Source organism: Myripristis murdjan, chromosome 4, assembly GCF_902150065.1.
Source record: "Myripristis murdjan chromosome 4, fMyrMur1.1, whole genome shotgun sequence".
In the NCBI taxonomy this organism is placed as follows: domain Eukaryota; kingdom Metazoa; phylum Chordata; class Actinopteri; order Holocentriformes; family Holocentridae; genus Myripristis; species Myripristis murdjan.
The window spans coordinates 14,014,715-14,038,457 of NC_043983.1; the positions used below are offsets into that span (position 1 = coordinate 14,014,715).

Consider the following 23,743-nt stretch of genomic DNA (forward strand, 5'->3'; position numbering starts at 1 on the left):
AAAAAAAAAAAAAAATACAGGATACAGTTTTGTGCGCCTATCAGCCTACCATTCTTCATATTGAAATAAATCGCAATTTCTGTAACACGCGTTTTTTGGGAAGCCCAAAAATACCCAAAAAGGGCATTCACACTGAGAATTGCGATGGGAATGTACAAAGGCTTTGAAAAATATTACGCTGCCAAAAATGCAAGGGAAGTTATGCCTGAAAAACTAAAGTCATATGGGCCACTACATGATGCATGCTAGACGAAAATATGCAGACATTATTCTGAACTGCTTACAATTATCGGTCGCTATTATGTCTGGCAAGATTAAGCCTGCGCAAAATGTAAATAATAATAAAAATAATAAAGTGACACTACAGGCAATGGAAAACACGCATATTTTGCGACTTGCTATTTCAACATAATCTTGTTCAAAAGGTACAATTAATAATAGCCAATTATTAGGTTACAGGCCTCGCAGCCGTTGGAGGGGTGACACGTTACCTTTGTGCATGCCGGTGTATCGGTCCTTAAGCACTGTCAGTTCGTGGATTTTCCCAAACTGTTCAAACAGGGGTTTCAGGTCTTTTTCCTCCAAGTTCCGCGGTATCTGCCCGATAAACAGCTTAATGGCATCTTGGTCTTTCATGTTGCCGCTCTCCGGATGAATGGAAATGGGTTCTGACCCGTTCATGGGTTTCGGAAATGTGATCTGAGGGTACTGGTGCTGATGTGGGAGAAGTAGTAGTGGTTGTTGGGTCGGTGATGCCCCCGGTCCGGTGAAAACCAGGCTGGAGTGAGCGGGCTGGGGCTGCTGTGGATGGTGCTGCCTTCTTGTTTCAGTCTGAGTGAATCTGGCCATTCTGAGCTGGGAGCAGAGTGGATAATAATGACAACACACACACACACATACGCACACACACACATACACACACTGTGAGAGAGCAAGCACTCAGCTGGAAACCAGGCTGACTTTCTATCCGACACACAACACACTCGCGCACACACAGTACAAGGCAGAGGGGGTTGATAGTGGCAGAATAGGCGCGCAAGAGCGATATTCTCTGCTCTAGAGCGACACCCACAGTCGGTTGTGAGGTACTTCAACTAAGTGGAGAGTGGGCGGGCTGTAGGCTTGTGTGCATGAATTTGTGCAAAAAAGGGTCCTACCTGCGTGTAGAAAGACTAATTCATGACTTAACTTCAGATACAAAACACGCCTCAGTTATCATAAGCCTTTAAAATATGGTCATCACTGGTATGTGACTAAATGTTCACAATGCACCTATCTCAAAGGCCTCTGACGACAACAATTTGTAGGACCTTGAATTTGAATTACAGGCCTTCAGCACTGCCCAAACAGAAAGTACATGCTGCAGATTACTGCTCAAATGTGGGTCAACCCTCTTGCAACAGAGGCTTTCACAGCTACTTTTCACTGAAAAAAAATCGCCACCTTAACAAGTCATTTAGTCTCATATTCAGTGTTAAGTGGTGAAAATATCACCAGTGGGGTGAGATAATACTTCTTGTTTCTGATGCTAAATACTGTGTTTCCAGAATTTTATTGAATCCCATGTCGTTTTCTTTGGGGGCTGATCTTCCTTTTCTGAGTTGTTTCACCATATTTGGCTTTACTGAAACAAGTGAAACTGCACAGGAGAGAAGTTGGATTGTCTCATCCCACTGGCAGATTTTTGAAGGGAACAAGATCTTTAACACTGAATATGAGACTAAATGACATAAGACAGAGATTTTTGCCCGTGTAGACAGGGGTTGCAAGCTCATTTCCAATCATTTACAACACAAATTTGTTGAAATTCACAGCCCAACCAACAAATACCCTCTGTTGGCCAACAATATGCCACGGTGAGTATTGATGTCTATTTCCGAGCTTACATTGGCAGCCAATGCAAATGAAACCAGGCTATCCTTTCCACACCGTTATGCCTTCCTACTTTCTCACAACCCCTGCTTAACTTGTACATTGCCTGTTTAGCTCTAATTGCAATAACACTAATCAATACAGGCTTCTTGCTCCCTCTTCTGGAATTCAACAAGAGGATACAGTTATTCATTTTGTTGCTCTGGTGTCAAGTTAAACAAAATGGACTTTGGCAGCTAGTCACGCATTCAGAGGGTTTAAAGAGCAAAAGAGCAAATGTTCAGCTCGTAGAACACGTGCATTCTTAATTTAAAGGGGAAAGAATTCCCGCTGTAACTGTATCCAACATATATTTCATTTAAGAGCCGATGGAAATTGCTGCACAATTATGAAAAGAAACTTAAAGCTAATTTCAGTTACAAAATGCATGTGCTCAAAAGGGTAAACTATACATCATTATTAAAAGTACATGTAGAGCTGGCATGTGGCTCTGCCACTTACACAAAAAAATTTAAATTTTTTAAAAGATATTATGTGCCATTAGGTGCCTATGCTCCAACTGCGATTGGTAGCAAGTGCTCTATTTATAGGCAAATTCTATTGCTATTGGCAATCGGTCATTAGATTGAGTCAAGGGACCAGCAAAACATTAAGCACAACATGCCTAATTAGGAGACTTATTGTAAGTACTTTTCAAACAGCAAGCAGACTAATCTCCCATGAGAGGCTTTATTTGCATTGTTTAGCTTCCCTTTACAGCCACTGTCAACAACACTCAGATGCAAATCCATCATCAAAATAAAATTCTCATTTACACCTGACCGAAATAAAAACCTAACTACAGAAAAACTAAAACGCAATAGACTGGGTCATTTGACTTGCAACTTGGCCACAAACCATCCTTTAACTGAACACATCTGCTGGACAGATTTCTAATTACAGCCTATTTAACAGTGGATTAAATAAAGTGATATACTGTCTGTGACAACAGTCTCGGGGCTGCAAGGTGAATCAATACCGCTGTCTTGGCTGCTGCTTCTGTTACTGTGGAGAGGCAGCACCATGGGGGGTCCCCTCCTACAACTACAACTCACGGATGGCTGCGTCAACGTCTGAGAGAATCGCCTTCAATTGGTTCCATTGCTCAGGATTCAACACTATACCTGTAGAGGGTGTATGTGTGTCTGTAGAAACAGATGTCCAGAAATCAACAAGGTTCAATCCTGAATCAACAACACTCAGGAATGATAAGCCAGAAGAAAGACATGCTACACACAACAAAATGTGGTTGTTTTCACTGGGTAAAATCAGGGGATAATTTCAGTTCTATTGAACTGTTCTCATGAAATTTCTGTCTTTAAGTTCAATAAGTCCAAGTGCAGAGCGAGAGTCAGCAGCAGGCAGGGGTGCACATTGACACTGCCGGTCAATAACACACTGGGTGGTAGCTGCAGAGACACAGGACATTTGTTATTGTAAACATGTTCTTTTGAAATGTGAATGTAATTCTTTCAAGCAGCAGGTCCCAGAGTGCCCTGCAAGATACCTTTGGTCTTGTTACCAAACTGCTGTACCTTTTCGATCTCTGCATGCAAGGCATGCTATTTTGGGATCTGTTCATCGTCTTATAAAATATATTTATTGACTGGAAGGGGCAGGGTATTCACTGAATCTTGCTGGCCATCTGAATGGGAGTTGACAGGGACAGGAGTCAGAATGGATGTGTCTGGCAGATGGCTCAGCATGTAAGCTTGCTTACATCTGTAGTGAGGAAGCAAACACACAAGTATTGCAGCTCTTATTGAATAAGAATACTGAGCTGTCACAGGACTGGCTTACCAGCCTCTAAAGGAGGTTCAATGGCTATTTTTAGGGATGTGGTCAACACAGGAGGGAGGGAGATTGAGAACTTCCACTTCATGTTTTTTTATTGACCAGTGCCATTAGTGTTTGCCAAGCTGAAGGCAGAGACAAAAAAATCAATAAAGGCCACACTATTTGTGTGAGCTAAAAAGTTACATACAATTTAGCTGGCTGGCATTTATTCTGCTGCTTGTTAACCAGGATGGACCCTGGGAGGAAGCCAGGCTGGCTTCATCTGGTTGGGAGGTCCACAGGGAGAGTCAGGAGAGAGTTAGGGAAGTCATTCTGCATTCTCTGTGCACTTGCAGACATATAGACAGACAGATGCGCGCGCGCACACACACACACACACACACACACACACACACACACACAAACACACACACACAAACACAAACACATACACTTCCTAATTACCCAAATTCAATATTATTCTCACACATTCTCTAACTCGCCTGCATATTGTGCAAATATAAGAATGCACATAGGCAGAAGCATACAGCACAGATGCATGCATGCAATTTAGCTTGCCATATGCTATCTTGTTATGAGCTGGAGATGATGAATGAATGAAGAACTTGATATCAACCACACTTTGGTGTTAAGAGAAAGGTTCTTCTACGCTTGGGCTAGCACAGAAAAGTTCTAAAACTATAGTTGTGGTTTAATAAGCGGAAAGCGTTGGAGGTGTCCCCCAGTGCCTAATTCACCGTTGCACTCCAGTTATGCATTGCAAAGCATGCTCACTCAACTGTAGGTGTTGTTCAAGAAAATTAGGGTGTGATGTGATGATGGCATATCACACTAGAGACAGTTTTATGCACCACTGCCTTAATAGGCTGATGAGATGTGATAAGAGCAGGCTGAACTCTAGTGTAGTGTGCCACACCTTTCCTTCCCGGCCTCAGGTCCCTGGTCTGGGAAGTGCAGAACTCTCGGACATTGATCCACAGCTTTTCCACAGAGGAGAGTCACCAACAAAGCACATCTTTCCGATCTGTTAGCAGAGATTTGAGTCATAAGCCATGAGAATCCTAGAGATGGGCTCTGTTAAATATGGAGACAGAAAATGAGCTAAAATTGCAGTTTATTGATTCAAGTGATGAATATCCATCCTTACTATTTGCATAGCGAGGAAATATGTGGTATTCTCAGTCAAGTTTGAATTTCCTAATTACAATGAAACTCCATGTTCTGAGTTGACTAATTAGAAACACAACTGCGCCAACAAGCGAGGTCCTAACAGTCATCTCAATTCCCGTTCTCCTTCTTCAGGGGCAATTCTCCTTGTCCCTGAAGTGTACCCTTGTCCAAAACCAGGCATGGATTTAAAAGGAAAGGCCTTTAGACACACAAAAGCATACCAATCTCATGCTTTTAAATCCAACTGGATTCATACATGAATGCAGTCTTGCAGGGGCAGAGAAGTAGCACTTGAAATTGGGCTCACTGTAAGCAGCAGTCTTAATAATCCTGTCTTGACCTAAGGATAATTACACCAGCTTGGCTTCACTTTCTATAGATTAAATGAATTGGCTTTTTGGAAATGAGGGACTTGAACTGTAGGCTAAAAATTTAAGAAGTGGCCGTTTTTCAAATGTCCCTAATTCTGCCAAGCATCTCAAATGATCTTTTGATACCCTAAGTAACCATTAACAGAGTAAAAAGTTTGACAGGCACTCAAACTCCAAATAATTACACTATACTGGGGATATTGTATTCTGGATGGTTCATTGTGATTATCTGATTAGGTTGCTCTGCTATTGACCTGAACATGACTTCAACCTCATGGGAATCCCCTGTGTGATTCTCCTTGGCCCATGGAGGTGTGGCAGGAGCAGAGACGCTTGCTTTGTGCTCTGTTAGCTGCAGGATAAGAGAAGGGAAATAAATTGAGGAACATGACATTTTTGATAGATTGACAGGCTCTATGTCTTCAGTGAAGTCTAATCTAGTAATGTTTACTATATCCCATTGGAACCGTAATTGCTGTATGCTGCTATTCATGCTACAGAGGACCTGAGGCACTGTGAAGCCCATGTGCACCCCATAACCTGGGGCACCAACAGACGTTTTGGGTCCCATAAATATTACATGTTGTAGGTGGGCCCCTTGGCCTGGCTTCACCTCATTTGCTATACCACAACCTGTCATAACATTAAAATCTACCAGAATTTACATAAACCAACTATTAGTTATGAGTAAGAATATACACAAAGTGATTGCATATCAATATACTGTATGCAACATTCTGTATAAATTGTCTAATCTCGTAAAATTTTGAGAATTGTGAACAAGAAACCAAATTTTTGTCAGAGAAGTTTTATTTTGTATAGTTTCAGTTGTAAGTTGTTGCTTCTCAAAAGCTTTGCATCTTGGCTGTCGAAGCGTAACTCCATCATCAAATGGTTTTTGCTGGTATACGATAGCCTGCGACAGACATGTTCATCTCAGGATTAACGAATCTTTACTACTTTCTTCCACATCCACTCTCAAGCTTAACTTACATTACACTGGTATACAAAGTTGATATCTGAGCATTAAAAAAAAACAGTATGTCACAGCTGTATAGAAAATATTGCATTATATCATCATAAGAATGTAGGAAAAAATATTTTGTCATATCATTACTATAACATTTAGAAGTACATATGCTTTACGACCTATTGTCACATAAAGATATGCTTATAAATTTGTTTATCTTGAAATGTGTTGTGAAATAGATCTGACTTACAAGAGAAATCAGTGGAAGCACAGGCTATGAGTGAACTATGACTGACTGACTGTCTGGTCAATAGGTGTCTATCTTCAACCAAAGATAAAACGTTCACTTCTGAAAGGAAAAAGGAGGCTTGAAATGTCAGAGGAAAAAACTTTCATTTAAGAAATGTTTTTGCACCTGCCCTCAGACATGGGCCAGACTTGTTTATTTTACTGTGTAAAAGGTGCAACTCCGGAGACCCCCTCCTGAGAGGGAACCAGCTACCTTGTTTTGTGTTTCTCCCATGCTGCATGAAATCAAGAATTGATTCATAACATCTAAACTGAGTAAGACACGTCTTCTGAGACTTGTAGCTCTCATACAAAGGAGGAAACCAACAACGTAGAGGCAGATTCCGCTTTTCATCTTTGCTGAATGCAGGATTAAATGCAGTTTAAAATGTAAGCTAAATTACTGAGTCAGTCTGACGTCGTCTATAACCTTAGTGGAAGCTCGACTAGCTATGTCCTCTATTGACAATACACATTACACGACCCACCTTTACTGAAAAAAATAAATAAATAATAATTAAAAACAAAAACAACTTTTTTCAGTGGAGTTTTGTTTGTTTGGCTTCGTTTGGTTTGAATGTAAGGTGAACCATTTAACGTGACCAGGGAGGCGGGTGATAAAATGCCAGATGTATGAGTAGCTAACATTACCTTCGTGCAGGAGGTCCACTATGGAGAGCAGCTGACTTGTTTGGGCCACGCCGCTCACTCATTTTGACTTGAGTTACACTTTACACCTCTTGCTCTAAATCTATAACCTCTTTGATGGCCTTCTGGGATACGATGGTGAAGTGGTGGAACAGCAGGGCTTTTATTATTTTGGACACACGGCTCCTGTCATGATGTTTCAGTGTTTCTGCCCGAGAGCCCCGCTCATGTTGAAGCTCATCTACAGGAAAAACCCTTCTGTCGCCTCTAGGGGGCAGTGTGGGCTAACAGTCCAGCTGATCAGGCGAGTAGGCTCTCTCTCTCTCTCTCTCTCTCTCTCTCTCTCTCTCTCTCTCTCTCTCTCTCTCTCTCTCTCTCTCTCTCTCTCTCTCTCTCTCTCTCTCTCTCTCTCTCTCTCTCTCTCTCTCTCTGTGTGTGTGTGTGTGTGTGTGTGTGTGCGTGTGTGCATCTGAAACATATAAATCCTGGCATATATTTACTTCTCTAAAAATGTTTAAAGCTTTTTGAATCTTAATGAAATCACAACAAAAGTCCTCCTTCTGTCTGTTGGAGGACTGACATTTTCCATGCTCTAAAATGGTATAAACTCATAATTTGCACCATCCCACACATGCTGTACAGTGTGCAAGATGAGTATTCGTCTCTAAGTAGAAAAGTGTCTGTAGACCAGGAATGGGGAAGGGGAACCATGTGCCATGGAGAGCCAAATGTCTGTAGGCTTTCATTCCATTGATCATTCATTCATTTCATTGATCTAATCAGTGAAATCAGCAGGTGTAGTTTTTGGTTGTCGTGCCCCTCTATGCCACATGGTTCCACATCCCTGTCCTAAAAGCCTATTTATTTAAAACACAGAAAATTGACTTTTTCTTTTTCACATGATATAGCAGGGTAAATGTAGGTGTTAGTTATGACATTAATTATGGTTACATCTTTTCCAGTGAGCCAGCATGCAGAGAAAGCTTAAGGGCCCCAGCTCTGTCCTGAGGTACCTGGGCTAAAGGGAATGAAACCTTCATTACTGTAATGTCAACAGTAACAGCAAAATGGTTGCAGTGAAAATATTCTTCCTCATGTGTGTTATTCAAAAATGCCTTTGTGATTTTTAGATGGTCTTTTGGGGATGGAAATAAATCTGACTGCCTCTCCACCAGCATTGGAAACGCTGTTTACTGTGATCTTCACCATCCTTCAAAACGCACTTACATTTTCTCACCACCAGATGGCAGCTGTGTTCCATTCCCCTCTCCACCCACATTCTGCCAGACATGCAGGGCCATCTGAATCTAATGACTAACCTAAAATTTAAATTATTGCCAGTTCCCCTCAAGATATGTCTTAAATATCATGTTTCTTGTTGGTAAATCCACATAATTCTATCATATCAATACTTCCACTCCTTTCAATTTCCACACATAAATCAGTTTATGTGTGTGAGGGCACTGGCACTTACAGCAGGGATTAAAAATTAATATTAAGCACTGGCACATTTTAGATGCTAAAAAGTGTGAGTGGTGCATGGTGCATCATATCTATCTATCTATAAATATGAATAGATAGATCTGATGACATGTAAGAGAAATCTCTATCCATCTATCCATTTTTTGCTGTTTATCTGGGTCAGGATCACAGGGCAACAGGGTAAGTAGAGCAGCCCAGATGTCCTCCCGTCGCTTTCTCCATCTCCTCAGCGTGCTCCCAGGCCAGCTGGGGGATGTATTCCCCGCCATGTCCTGGTTCTGCCCCAGAGTCAATCCTCCCAGTTCCCTGCTTTGCAAACTTCCACAGGGAGGCAACTGGTGTTAAACCTACAAGGGCAGAGCCTTTGTGTGTATGTGTGCATGTGTGTGAGTAGCAAATATTACTAATGTTGTAGGGATATAAATCTGTTTACAAAGTCATGTTGTGGGGACTCAGCTCCCTTGTGGGGACAAAAAGCATGTCCTCTCAGCGAAAATCATCAATTTTAGGGTGAAGACTTGATTTAAAGGTGAGCTAACTTTAGGGTTAGATTAATGGTTAGGGTTAGGCTAGGAAATGAATGTAAGTCAATGCAATGTCCTCTGAAGCGATGGAAACACTACTGTGTGCATGTGTGTGTGTGTGTGTGTGTGTGTTTTGCAAAACTACAGCACGGTGAAAGCGGCAAGGGAGGGGTTAAACAGTATTACAGAGCCCAGTAAGCAAACTCCCTGCTGACTGAAAAATAAAAAAAACAGCCAAACTAACATAACAAATTCCATGGTCAAGAATTTGGCTCTGCGTGTCGAGGTTTAGTTCAACCAGCAAGACTATCTCCACAGCCTCCACAGCAGCGCTGCCTCCAAGACATGTTTGTATAGCTAAGCTCCGGTCAGCCCACATCACACAGTCTCCTCACAGAGCAGCGAAGTAACAGCTTTGTTCCGAGGTCTGATCTGGATCACTGAGCCCAGTGAGCAAGTCCAGCAACCTTGTGCAGAAACCTATTTTCAGCAGCCTGCATGCACACACTCTTTCTTTTGATCACTACCGTAAGCTTGTAAACACAGAAACCTTGTGTGTATGAATTTTGAGGCCCAGTTTTAATCTTAGTCATCCACAAAAGGTCCACCATACACAGGAATTTTTGTAACCAGACAGTAATTTGGCTTGAGGAAGAAAGCACTTAAGATAATGTTTTTATACATCTAATTAAAGTTGTATGTTTCAGTATCCTGAGATTTATGCAGATGTCTTATGTTCATGTTACCCTCTGAAAAAAAAAAATGAAAAAAATGTGCTAAGCAGAACCATAATAAGTTATTTCTTATGTAAGTTCAGCTGTTTTTCTTCTGCTGTATTAATGGTTCCTCTAAGAGCCAGCTGAAATGGTTCCATGCAGAACCTAAAGGGCTCTTCTTGGAATCATAGATAATCTTAGAACCACTAATTAAGGGTTCTTCCAGTATGTCTTTATTTATGGAGATTGGAAGGTAATTTCAGGAAACCCTGAATGAGGGCTTTGTAGAGAAAACTTAAGTAGTTGAAAGATTTCTGTTATTTCCACTGAAGAAGAATGCCCCTCCAGAAGTTATATCCTACAGAGACTGAAAAGATATTCATGCAGCCTCATCCAAGTTGCCACCTTGAGCCCTGTCCTGCCCATGGCTTATCATAAAAATCCAGTTCCAGCTTGAAGCTCTCAATAAAACCTTCACTGGGGGTTTCCCTTTGGAACTCATTTATATATTGTATATTTCAAAGGTTCTTCCTGGAACCCATAACAAATTCTTCCCCCAATGCCTGTTTATATTTGAAATATTTTCCTGGAATGAATGTGGAAGAACAGCAAAGAAATATTTAACATTGCGCTGTCTTAAAATTGTATCTACTTCAACATGGGACATCTGCTATATTAGAATGTGGCAATGACAGAGGCTGGCCTGCAGGCTTTAAATTTTTAATGACAAAGACAACATACTGTAATGCTTTCCAGTATCATTATAGAAATAGCAATGGCAGCATCAAGGCCATGTAAATTAATACTTGATAAAGGCAAAGAATCAGAACAGAAATCTCCTGATCTCCTCAAGTAGAAATATTGGCCTTGCAAGTTATTATTGGTTGAAAAGAAAACTCAGAAACATCCAGTATTTATTCAACTTTGCAGATCAGAAGATATCGAAAGTTTAAGTTAGAAAGTTAAAGGTGATTTTATGTCCCTTTGTATCTGTTTGATTCAGTTGCTGTGTGCTAACACAAAGGGTGTGAGGAGGCTCCTTTGCCAATGATCCAACATTACAAATGGATCCACCATGCACATTCCAACTAACTAATTAGTCCAGCAGTTTTTAACACTGATGGATGTGCAAACTGTATCACAATCTACACAGGCATGCATTCAGACCAGGGCAAGAATCTCTTCTGACGCTGGTCTGCAGTCACAGAAAATGCTCCTCTGAAATAAGACACATACCAGGTCAACCTAATTATGTATAATGCTTTTTTGAAACCCAGAAACTTCTTCTATCCATTTTCCTTTCCTTCTTTCAGCTAGCCCACTAAACATTTACCATTACTGGCAGCACTCTGAGCCTAGCACCTCTCTTCATCTGCTGCAAAAGGTGGGAGGCTATTTAAAATACAAAGCATCAAAAACCAGAAGGCCCAAACTCACCAGCCCACATCCACTCTTTCCCTGGCTATTTCAAATATTCCATATATGCATGTCTTTATTCCAAAGCCTCATTTCCTGTGCACAAAACAGATGGAGAGCAAGCAATGGAAGCAGAAATACTTTGCTGGTTTCGTACCCATTTTGGTTACAAAGCAGTGTCTGCTGCGTTCTGGAACAGGCATGGCCAAATCACACATCTTAGTGCGTTTTTATTTGACAGAGTGTGGAGATTTTCAAGAGGAGGATTCAGACTGGAATGTTTTGTACAATTATTGGAGGAGAGGGTTGCTTGGTCATTCTATGGAAATCAGGAAAGGCATCACATACAACCATTTTCATCGAGACAAGCTTTTATGCTGTTTTCTTTTATTTATTTAAAATGACGCTTGAATCTCTTTGTGGTAACCTTGTTGAGCTGAAATTTGATTGTGTCCCCTCATCACTCTGTTTACTAGAGTAGCTATAGCAGGGGCAGAGCTATTGTTTCAAAAGCAATGGGGACAGAATGATCTGGAGAAAGACTTGTTTTGAAGCATAAAAATAGATCAACAGGTTAGTGTCAACTTTATTGTGCATATATACAAACCCTTTGAAAACCAGGAGCTTTTCTGAAAAGTTTCACTTCATCCTGTCAACAAAATTAACTCAACAAAATTAACAGTAATGTTTTGTTTTGTTTTTCCCACTAATTCCTTGCTGATCATTCGTATGTCACCTTTTCCCCAATGTTTTCGAAAGAAATCAAGTCAATTTGCTCACAGGTTTAAATAGTGTCACAGCCTAAAAAGAAAAAAAAAGATGGGATGAACAATGCAGTGGAGGTAGCTATTTAATGACTGAACAAACCAAAACAACTTACAGGTGAAATAAAGTGCAGAGGACAGAAAGGACAGGTTCCAGAGGTAAGGGGAACATGTCCTCCCCATCCCCCATGTCCGCTTCACCCCTCAGCTGTAGCAGGTTGATCAGACAGGGGAGGAAAAAGATTCTTCTTGGAGCCATTTTTGGATTTTGGCATTTGTTGGTAAGTTGAAAAAGGGCTGCTGAACCTTTCTGCTCAAAATCCAGCTTTTATCCTGTGTATTATTTAATTTATATAGGTAAATGTGTTGTGATCTTAGCTTAACATTTTAACTTAGATAGCATTTCCTGTAATTATCTTCCAGTGAGACATTAGGTGGGAGGGGGGTGAGGGACATGATGCCAGCAAAGGAAGGGTAGGGCTACATGTAAAGGCAGGGGTCTCGGCCAACACACTGTCTCTGGATATTCCTGGCCTCATTTTAATCATTTTTAAACAGTGCATTCAGTATGCCCCTTACTACAGTATGATTTCCACTGCCATATGGCTTAGTGGGGTGGCACGGTGGCTCAGTGGTATGCACTGTCACCTCACAGCAAGACCGTTATATTTTTTAATCTCGGCCTTGTGCACCCTGCATGTTCTCCCTGTGTTTGCATGGATTTCTACCCATAGACATGCAGTTTAGGATGATTTTTTGGACTCTAAAGTGCCCACATATTTATGTGCGAGCGTGACTGTCCGTGTGTTAGCACTGTGATAGAGTGGCAACCTCTCCTGGGTGTTTCCGTGCCTTCCAGGTATGGAAAATGGATGGATGGATGCTGCTTGAAGATTGCATTTATTTGAACCTCAAATTACATTATTCTAATCCAGCCCCAATTCATCAAGCTTCCAGAGCTGGGGAGCTGGTTTAGAATACCGTTTAAAGCGAAGACCTTGAGAAATACTTGCTTGCTTCAGTAACAGTCACTTCCTTAACCTCAATGGCAATAAACTATGTGTTATTTTTTGTTCAACTTTTATTTAAAAGAAGAAAAACGAAATCTTCACAGGATAAATATTAAGTCATATTTTCAAACGGAAAAATCTTTGAAGTTCTGAAAGGTTGAAACTCTAATTTAAAAAACAGGTTTTGCATGATTGAAATTAAATTTAGAAGGCTTGCATAATGTTTTGATAGGCTGAAGAACTCAAATTTCTGCAAACATGACTTTGTACTTGGGTTTTTGTTCCTCACAACCACAGCATTGATCTGAAAACTGTTCTGCATATAAGTTTTGAAGTTTTTAAACTTGGATTTCAAAAGTGTGAATCCATTTTAAATCTTTATGGATCTGCATTTGCTCTTGTAGTGCAGACTATTCTTTCAGAGGTGAGTTTACAGCACCCTCTTTTGGCAGATTTGCTCACCCAACTGCAGTGTTGCAAATCATGTGCTTTGTAGCAGCGTCGTTTCGCAGCTCTGGTCTGAAAGTCTGAAACACATTGTTTGGAAAACATAAAGCTGGGATCCTGGAGGCAGTGGTTATTCGTTTTCTGCTCAAGTACAATCTAATCACATGTCCTGTTTAACTGGGTTAGGTGGGACTGACAGCCTGCTCCACTAATTTGTCAGTGTGAGGTGTAAACGGATGCTGCAATCTCACAGCAGTGAGTCTCCTGTCAGGTTTATCAGTGTTACAAAGCCCTTTTTTATTAGATATCAGGCTTTCAAACACTGAGTTTCAACCTTTCAAAGCCTTTATTTTCAATATATGACATGATACTTGATAGTTCTCTAGTAGCAGGCTAGCAAGTCCAGAGGCTAAGCCTGTAAGTCCTGACCAAAGCCCAGACCGCCTCTTACTGCGCCTCTGTAATCTTGATAATCAATTTAAAGTCACCAGAGGAGACCAGCATTGTCAATTTTAACTCATTTTGCAATGTGTTTCATGAATTGGGAACACAATGCTTGAGAGCTCCTTTGCTAAAGGCAGTTCAGACAGATAACTTTTTATTATTATTATTTGTTAACTTTAATTTACTAAGATTTTTAGGGTTATGTAATCCTGTAATAAAGTATAATTTAGTTGTGTATGTGGTTGTCGTGTAGAGTTTGATTCCACTTGGACCAAATAATACCAGTACTGTATTCTCTTACCAGGCTTTAGATAAAAACATCCACCAAATGTGATATCTGTCATCCAGGCTCATGCAGCATAGCCAGTTTTATTCAGTGCCTAATGCAGTATGATGCTCCTCATTTGTGTTTTCTGAGAAAGAGTTATTGAGATTTGGTTAACCTTATTACATAAAATATTATGCATGCATGTGAGATGTCTTGCAGCGTAACAGCTATGGTGAGACTGGCATTTAAGTTTATGATTGGCATTTAGTCCGTGGCATCTGTAAATCTACAGTGTTGTTTCAGGAAGCTACAAAGGCTCATTACCATATTGTTTTCAGTTTTCAATTAGGAATATGTTGTCATCTGACCTTGATTTTATATTCCTGGAAAATGAAACACGGTGAAGTTGTGCATTCAAATGGGAAAATAATAATGCTCTGTCAAGGGAAAGGACATATCAGCCCATCGACAACCGACAATGTCTATGCAATTTATTCATTATGCACAATTACCTCTGCACTGCTCTCACATTGTTGATTGAGGAAAGCTTACAAGTAGCCATGAGTATTTAAAAAAACAGTGCCTCATGAATTGCAATGAAATGGTTAGACACAGATGAATTGAAAGTAGGTGCTGTTGTAACTGTAAGTCAAGTATCTGTCTGCATCCCCCCAGACACCTTCAAATTAATATTTCACAAAGCAGTGTCAGTCACTGACTGCTGACCTTAGAGGCAGCGGTCTCCTGAGACACAGGCGGAGCCACACACACACACATCAGTCTGTGTGCTCCAGGTATAATGCATCCAAGACCAAACACCTACACCTGCAGGGAACCTAGCAGAGCAAAACGTGCTCAGTACCCCTCTGGATGAATACATGCTGTTGGGTTTTTATGGGGTCCCTGTATTAACCATTACTCAACAGAATGAAATCCGTAGTTTCAGAGAACAGTTTCAAAAGGGTTTTTTTTCCTTTCATGTAGACACAATCATAATTAATCATAATTAATTTATCATAATTCTTCTTTTTTCAAACAAGGAAAGACAAATAAAAGAAAAACTAACTAAGGTGATAATACTCAACAGTCATCATAAGCATTGTAAATATACAGACCCATTTGCTAATTGGAATATTTGACCAAACCCTGCTCAAAGGTCAACATTTCTTTCAGACCTCATAAAAACAGAGAATAAAGAATGTCTTCTTTCAGGACGCGGTGGCCCTGGGACTAACAATAGATAAGGTTTTCCATTTGTTTCAGTCTGCCACCCACTCTGCCGCTCAGATTCACACTATAGTCGGCACAACATGAGGGGTGGCACTGCAGTTTGCAAAACCATTGACTTTGGCGATCTTATTGGTAAAAACATCCCTAAATGAGACTGTCACCTCTACTTTGGAGCAATTAGCTACAAATTTCATATCTGAAGCCACCCTTGCCTTTTTGAAGCCATGAGTGTGTGGACTCTTGTATACCATTGAAATGGTATACAAAACATAAGTTCATCCTTGAGAGTGGATGCAGAGCAGAATGTGTTCAGCGCTCGCCTGTATGCATAGATGCTGTTGATATGGAATCAGTGTCGTGACCATCATTCAGCATCATTCAATCTGTGTTTGAATGCAGGCTGACAGCAAGGTCACCTAGAGTTGTTTGTTTATTTTTGCTGTGTATTGACAGTCCGCCAAACTGCTGAAATGCTCCTGAGTACAATCATAATAGCTATGTACAAATGTATCAGCCTGAGTGTTAATAACTAGCTAACTAAAAATGTCGAAACAGAAATATGAACTGGTGTAACCTTTCTATATAGCCTTCTACGTGTTATTGAGGAAAATAATAGCTTATTTTGAAAGTGTTATAGACCAAGAAACAAATAGATAAATGAATGAATAAATAAATATGACGCAGATCAGCACATCTGGGTATAGGAACAAGCTCTTGTTCAGTCAGGAATAAATATTGTAGCTCAAACCCAGTCTAGCACATTACTATACATCAGTTCACATACATCATCTATGCAAATCTTAGTTTTATTATATTTGTGTTGGAGCATGTGAATATGTTTACCGAAATCTGTGGCTTTTCATGACTGCAGTACTGTATCACACCACCACTTGCCGTGTTGTCTGGTAAGCACTGAAGTTTTTTGACTTCCTACAAGGAGTGTCCTCATCTGACTTAATCATATTACCTCATCATATCCTGACCTCACTGAATTTAACATGTGACTTGATAAACAGCATAGAGAAATGTGATAAGAAGTAGCGTGAGGTCATATAACAGTCAAGTTACTTCACTTTAGATTTCACTCTGTCACATCCATATTTCATCTTCCATTATCTGTGTTCATAAATACACTGAGCATGTAAATTTCAACATTTTTCAAGATGCTCTCCTGCTCATATACTTCTCAGGTTAAGGTGAGATGCACGCTATTCAAGCTTCATTGACTTTGTGGCTGAGTCTTGCAATTAAGATTAAAAACATCTGGCTCAAACTTGAAAGTGATCAGGTTTTCCTGAGTCAAGATACTGGGAGTTGGACACAAACACAGACAGTGAGAGATAGTGGGGAAGACGAGACACATTGGGGCCAGATGAAAAACTGTTACAGAAACGAGGGATGACACCTTTATTTTGAAAACTAATAGTGAAGTTTTAAGCAATCAACTTTATGTTATATCCCCAGGAAAATCCCCCAATAATAGTTTGATGCAACCCTCTTTTCAGATGTTACAGTGTTCATAAAAAGTTTGTGGGCTAATTACTGAGCTTTTGCCCTTTGGAACACTCCTCCACTGATAATAAGGCAATAATGATAATGTGATAGTTGTTACTCTGGACAACCGTCATGGGCATTGGCGCTGGGCCCATTCCAAACTGAGATAATATGGCAGCGAGCTCAGAGGATATCGCCTGTGAAAACCTGCTGTAGAAGAGCAGTTTTAGTCCTCATGTCTGGGCTTGTTTGCCATTTTAGCCGCCACGGTTATATCTGATGCTGCGGCCCAGACAGTTTGGTCTGCCCTCCACCAATCACAAGTCACCATCCTTTGGTTAGCTTGTCACCTGATTTAATTCTCATCACTAAAGGTAGACAGTTAAGCAAAACACATGTTACAAGGAGAGAGTGCATATTGTTTCTCTACATTCATGTTTCATGAACTTGTCTAAATGGTGACTTTTCCCCCACTTTGATTAATTCTAAATTTCGCATAAATGGTTCCATAATCACTGTTATTCAATATAGATATACAAAATTACCTATTATAATGTACATTTTATGGATTGCTACAATACTTTAGGTTCTGTGTATACATATTTTTTCTGATTTTATATGTATAGAATATTCTTATCTTTGATTTCTCTTGATTTTCTGGACACTGTCTGGTTTGCCTATGAGCTTTTCTTGCTGCCACCTCAATGGAAATAAGTCTGGGACTTTATTGTGTTATCCTTGACTAACAGGTTATGCAAATGCATCTTGATTATTTTGTCAAATAAACTCAAATCATCTGACTCAACAAACAAATCTGATTTAACATCAATTCAAGATTGATAATAAGATTACAATGTGATTACTCTTTCATATGATTGCTGTAGTTTAATAAAGACGTCAGTAAGTGAAGTCAAAGCTTATAACCCAGCCAGTCTATTAAGGAGTCTCTACTGATTAGTGTAGTGATTAGTGAGTGTAACTCATTTTACTGTTTGCATAGCTTCTTTTTTTCTTCTAATCATATAACATTGTTATACCACAGTGGCTCTGTCTTTTTCAACTGTTTTTGCAGAGCAGATGTTGATGACTGATTTTGTTTGTAAAATGTATTACATTAATTTGGCTGTTATGTTATGTTTATCTTTTTCTTAGCTCAAACTTTGTAGTTCAGATTAAGCAGTCTATGCACAACATGTTATGAATATATGCCAAAGGTCAGATCAATGCTTATGTCAATAATCTGTCATACGAAATAAGAGGAAAGGAGAAAGCAAACTTTGACCGTTCCAATGTTGTACCTAAAAGTGGAGACATAAATGTTTTCCGTCTCCAGATGGACAAACCTGTGAATTGCCTCAGCTGTCTACTCTTGGCTGCCAATCCAATGCTATCTTCTCATGTAGCCAATGGGGACAAAGCTGCCCAAGTTGAATGGGTGTGTTGTGTTGGAGTTTAAACTTTGGACCCGAGAACAAGAGCTGAGAGATACAGTAGAAACTCTTTAGGATCAGGGACGCAGCCACTCCACAACAAAGTAAATTGGATCATTTGCCCGGATTTGTGTTGTTTGGGGGGCTTGTTCTGTGTGCCGCCCAAAAAGAGAAACAATGGACCACTACTCTGATCAGGTAAATCTGTCTGCAACAGAATTTCACCTTTTTATCGCATTATTTAGTAGCTGTGTTATCGAGGCAGTGGAAGCTTGCCGCACGTCCCACAGAGCAAAGTTCAAGCTTAAATGCAAATTGAGAGAAGAAAACCACCTTCTTGCTTGTTGGAGTGCCTTTTTTCGACAACAGTCAAGAGGCAGAATTGTTACAGAATGGTACTGAAAGGATGTGAATATTACAATATCGGCCAGCTCAGTTTTTTTTCTTTTTTTTTTTTACTAATCCACACAGACTGAGGCACTTGGGGAACATAATGTACAGTAGAGTGCTGTTGAGCAGGATGGTGAAATATTGGCAATAAAACAGCAGTCCTCAGCTGTGACAGCATTAGGAAAGGCTATACAGGTTCAAAATGTATGAAATCATAAACACAGTAATCTCTTTTCAGGGTTGTGATGAGATCGAGCTGCTTGACTGGCTGTTCGATCAGAATAATGGAATGCTTCCTCATGAGCAAACAGGAAACCATGGCAACCATCACACTTGGCCAATTCAGGATCCAAATGTACGTGAGACCATGGACTCCACCTGCCACTCACATACACTATAGCTATTTGCTGTAAATACACTTCGCCCTTGACAGCTTCTTCATGTTTTCATTCACGCCTTCTCTCCAGCACAGCGCTCTTGTGTGAAGTCAACAGACTAATGACAATATTTATGGATTTGTACTCACCAGATGCTGCTGCCAGCTGAACAGGCAGACAATGACTTTCTGAATGCCCTCCTGAGTGCCGGCGATTCTGTGTCGGGCTCGCCTCTGTGGTCCCCCTCACCCAGTGACAGTGGCATCAGTGAGGACCCCCCGTCAGACCAGATGGACAGTCCTCAGCGCCCCGAGAGCCCGCCTGAGGAGGCCCAGTATTTCAGCCCCCAGCCTCAAACCAAGGCGGCCCTGGAAAGCAACTTCTCTATTGATCTCAGTGAGTCAAGAACTTATATCCAATGTTAACACATATTATAAAGGCTATCATTTAGTTGTGATTATGTGTGAGTATGTTAAAAACATTTTACAATGATAGCTGTGAACAGACAATGATCACTGAAAAAAGAGGGAGAATTGATGTCTTTCAGTCAACATGTAATGAGTCCTTGAATTTCTTGCATTTTAGAGGATTGAATATGATGATACTAAAAGATTTTTGTGATTTTGTACTGTGCGTGTGTGTGTTTTGTCTGTCGGTGTGACTACAGATAGCTGGGAGCCTGGCTTCCCAGCAGGCAGGGCTGCAGTGACACAGTATCCTTCTGATGTGCAGAGACCCCAGCTGTCTTCTGGCTTCCCTCTTACTGTCAAGGACCTGCTGCTGTCTGGCACACCGGAGCCAGTAAGTGTATTGTGGTGGTGGTGGTGGTGGTGTGTGTGTATGTGGGGAGGAGGTAGTGGTGGATGGTGAGTCGGTTTATCCTGTCGTTGTTTGTTTTTTCCTCTTGTCTGTTTGCCCGCTCACGTACCACTCACATACAAACCCTGCTTTTCATTCTTTGCTCGAGTGTGTGTGTGCATGCGTGTGTGAAAGGCTGCATTCACCGGCACAGCAATCTTCACCAGTGGCTCATCTGCAGGGGGTAAAGCTGCTGGAACTGCGGGTTAAATCCTATTTTTTTAACTTCTGTTTATCTAGGGTCTGCTGCGCACACAGCAAAACTTTTCAGCGAAGCCCTCTTTCGTATTCTGACAGCTACAAGGGAAATACACAGAAGTTGACTTTTAAGTTGGCATTCTGTAGAAGTGGATGTTTTGCTCAAATTTCCCCCAAGAATTTCTTTGCTGCTGTGAAATTTGAGTTATGACCTCTAAAGAGCAAGGAGAATGCTAGGATATGACATCAGGAAATTGCATTTTGTGAGAAGAAAATTTGTACGACCCACTAAGTTGAAAGTCATTTGTCATTGCTGTCTGGAACCCAAAGAAATCATCCATAAAGGTAGAAGTCATCAGTGAGAATAGCAGATTACTCCTAGCAGCGTAATGTGTTTGTTGTGCGGTGGAGCTTTTGGAACTTGGAGGACAGATATGCAGCAGTGTGCACTCAAACAAGCCCCAGATTAAATGAATAAGATAAAAGAGAGAGTGGCAGGAGACAAACTGGGTTCAGACGGTCTAATTGCTTTAAGATAGGCATGAATTTAAAGTGATGGAGTTGAGGCTTGATGGCGCTCGTGTAACTTCCTTCTGCTTTGCCTGATGAGTTAAGAGGAGAGAGGGAGGGTGGGAAAAGGTAGAAGAAGTATTGAGGCAGACAGAAAGTTCAGCCGAGCAGTGATGATGTTTAACATATTAGTATTCATATCTCACCGCTAGCCCCCTCAGCCATCCCAGCAGTCCATTCAAGAGCTGGTTCTCAATGAGGATGAGAAGAAACTCCTAGCGAAGGAGGGGGTGACTCTACCCAGCCAGCTACCACTCACAAAGGTACATTTCTTCCACTTGTTGTGGCTAAACAATGAAAACAACAAAAGAAAAGCCCGGCTGAAACGGAATATTGACTTTCTCCGTCCAACAGTATGAAGAGAGGATTCTGAAGAAAATACGCAGAAAGATTCGTAATAAGCAGTCGGCCCAGGAGAGCCGCAAGAAGAAGAAGGAGTACATTGATGGCCTGGAGAGCAGGTATGAAGACTATAGCAGTAGGAATTACAGCATACATATAGGGGGATGCTGGATCTCCATGGCAATTTACACAACAGTAACGTGCAAAGATGGAAACCATTACTGACGGAATCAGAGTAACACAGCTTGAAATAGGTTATTTGATTCACTTAAGTGTGTTGCTGTACCATAATGTGTCTGAGTGATTCCACTGTGCCCTGCTCTCCGTCATCCCGACATTTGCTTCTCTCTAGGATGGCAGCATGCAGCGCACACAACCAAGAGCTGCAGAGGAAAGTGTTCCAGCTGGAGAAATACAACACGTGAGGGATTTTGATATTAATCCTCGCTTATTAAATGTTTGTAATTAGCTGTCCATCTTTTGTAGACTTCCTTTAGCATCCTGTCATCTGCTTGCTGTGTCATTAACCTCGGCTCCTCTTTCTTTCTTTCTTTCTGTCTGTCTTTTTTGTCTCCATAGATCACTGATGGAGCAGTTGCGCAGGCTCCAGGCTCTGGTCATGAACAGCTCCAACAAGCCAGCCCAGACTGGGACGTGTGTTCTGGTATGGACCTCTGTGTGTGTTTCCTGGGGAAATAATCAAACGGCGTGGGCACCGCCATGTGACATAAACACTAAGAAAAATTCACTTTCATTACAAGCCAAATAGCAATAACCGTTACAGCTGAATTAGCTGGTGCCACCAAGACAGTCTCTATCAATACATGAAGCCAAGCTAAATGGGCATGCTTTACACAAGTTAGCATGATGGACACAAAAATAGACATGGTTCTGAAAAAGAGAAATACACTGTCTGAACAGGGGCTATTTATTCCCTTTGATCATTGCAATGGAATCTAGCACAAGACCTAAGGCTATGTAAACAGAGCAGAATTGATAAAATATAACCTTTAGTCTATGAATATGAATGACTCTGGATTCCCAAAGTATATAGTGCCATGCACCAAAGGAAATGTGCAACAACAGAAAATTGCTGTAGCTTCTGCTAATCACTGCCCAAGAGCATATTCACAGGGGGGATATCCTCTCTATTAAGTCGCCAGCCATCCATGAATGTTCAGCCCTGTGTAGAACAGACAAAATACTCTTCAGTGTCTCTGACTTTGGCTTAGTGTGAGTGATTTGATTTACACCAATTCTTTCTCTACCTCTTATGCTGTCTTTTCTGTCCCTCTCTCAGGTGCTGCTTCTGTCCTTCTCCCTCATCCTGTTCCCCAGCCTCAAGCCCTTCTCCGACACCAAGGTCAGCCAAGGAGACTTCAGTCCGGTCAGAAGTGAGTCAATTTCAGCACCAGTTAGCTGTGTGCACCGTCCCGCCACCTGATGCCCCACCTCCCTGTCATCGCTGTGAAACTCATTAGGGCAGCAGCCACTTAGTCAGGCTATTTGTCTCACACAGGACTCCAAAGGTGCTCCCCTGCCGAGCCTCACAGCCTGCTCTGTCTGTCGAGTGGCTTACGTGTGCCTTTAAACTTCAAAAATCCAAAACCAATAATCCAAGAACAAAAGGCCAAGTGTTATCATTATGATTATTAAGTCCCCCTTTCATTGGGAGTCTCTGACATTTTTTATTTAATTGGAAAAAGTTTCCAAAATCTCTCGAGGCCCCAAAAATGTCAAATGACTTAATAAAGATGCACGATCAGGAACTGAAGAGCATGTAAGCAAGTATAATTTGTTATCATAAGCTGTTTGACAGGCTGCAGATAGCAATCGATGCTACACTTTCCGTGGGTAATTGTGCTGCCAAAAGCCAGGTTGAGAGTTTGAGACAGTTGCAAATGTCTTGAGGTTAGAATTGGATGTACTTATCATATATACTTATCTCAGAGGTTTGAAGTTGTTTATCTTTTCTCGGTGTCTGTCTTCTCCAGTCCAGTCACGTTCCCTGCACAGCCTTCAGGCCTCCCGTGTTTTGCATATGACCGACCCTCCATTCTCCGCTGATGATGAACCCGAATCTCTGCACCGGCATTTCCCAGGAGATCTGGGCATGGATGAAATTACCTCACTGATTAGCAAGTTGGGGGTGGATCAAGAACTGTCCGATTTGAAGCCCATGTCTCTCAACAGGAGTCAGGAAGAAGAGCTCAGACATTTTCACGGAGATCCCATTACAGGACGCATTGCTATGGTGACCTTGGATCCACACCATCCTGCCAAGCTGCGGCCACACGCTGACGATATGTAAAGAGAGGGAAAAAAAATCTCCTAACATGATTTCCCCATTTCCTCCTCGTCCTGATGGTAGAGCAGGGAATTATCTGGGGTTGCTGTTTACATCAACAGGGAAATAAGATATGAATCATTCCTGTTTTGCTTCTAATATAATATAATATAATATTATGTATGCTATCTGTATGCCTTTTCTGTATTTGTTATAATGTTTTATATTGATGTGTGAAGTTGAATCTAAAACATGATCTAGTTTCACTGCATACTGTGAAATTGACAGTGAAGATTAACCGTGTAGTCTTTGGAGCATGGCTTTGTTAAAAAATGTCTGTG

General features: G+C 41.0%; 2 protein-coding genes across 8 annotated transcripts in view; one reads left to right on the forward strand and one right to left on the reverse strand.

The window, feature by feature from the left end:
- The window catches only part of celf5a (cugbp, Elav-like family member 5a), a 205,296-nt gene extending 197,893 nt beyond the window's left edge, over positions 1-7,403 (reverse strand). For all 7 annotated transcript variants that reach the window (XM_030049947.1, XM_030049946.1, XM_030049942.1 and 4 more), the window contains exons 1-4: positions 7,159-7,403; positions 5,504-5,601; positions 4,625-4,732; positions 492-855 (exon numbers count right to left, since the gene is read on the reverse strand). In XM_030049947.1, the coding sequence (XP_029905807.1) occupies positions 492-849 (358 nt within the window). In that variant the 5' untranslated portion in view covers positions 850-855; positions 4,625-4,732; positions 5,504-5,601; positions 7,159-7,403. The remainder of the gene's footprint in view (positions 1-491; positions 856-4,624; positions 4,733-5,503; positions 5,602-7,158) is intronic.
- An 11,154-nt stretch (positions 7,404-18,557) lies between these two features.
- creb3l3a (cAMP responsive element binding protein 3-like 3a) lies at positions 18,558-23,426 on the forward strand. The gene is made up of 10 exons (XM_030050090.1): positions 18,558-18,578; positions 19,009-19,125; positions 19,300-19,543; positions 19,815-19,948; positions 20,926-21,036; positions 21,128-21,234; positions 21,468-21,536; positions 21,695-21,779; positions 22,416-22,509; positions 23,110-23,426. The coding sequence occupies exons 1-10, from the start codon at positions 18,558-18,560 to the stop codon at positions 23,424-23,426; spliced, it is 1,299 nt and encodes a 432-aa protein (XP_029905950.1).
- The last annotated feature ends 317 nt before the right edge of the window (positions 23,427-23,743 follow it).

Bases quoted from the DNA above. Each gene is read 5' to 3' on its own strand.
- creb3l3a (XM_030050090.1), top strand. From the start codon at position 18,558: ATGGACCACTACTCTGATCAG. The intron at 18,579-19,008 runs GTAAATCTGTCT...ATCTCTTTTCAG, and splicing joins TGGACCACTACTCTGATCAG to GGTTGTGATGAGATCGAGCT. The intron at 19,544-19,814 runs GTGAGTCAAGAA...GTGTGACTACAG, and splicing joins CAACTTCTCTATTGATCTCA to ATAGCTGGGAGCCTGGCTTC.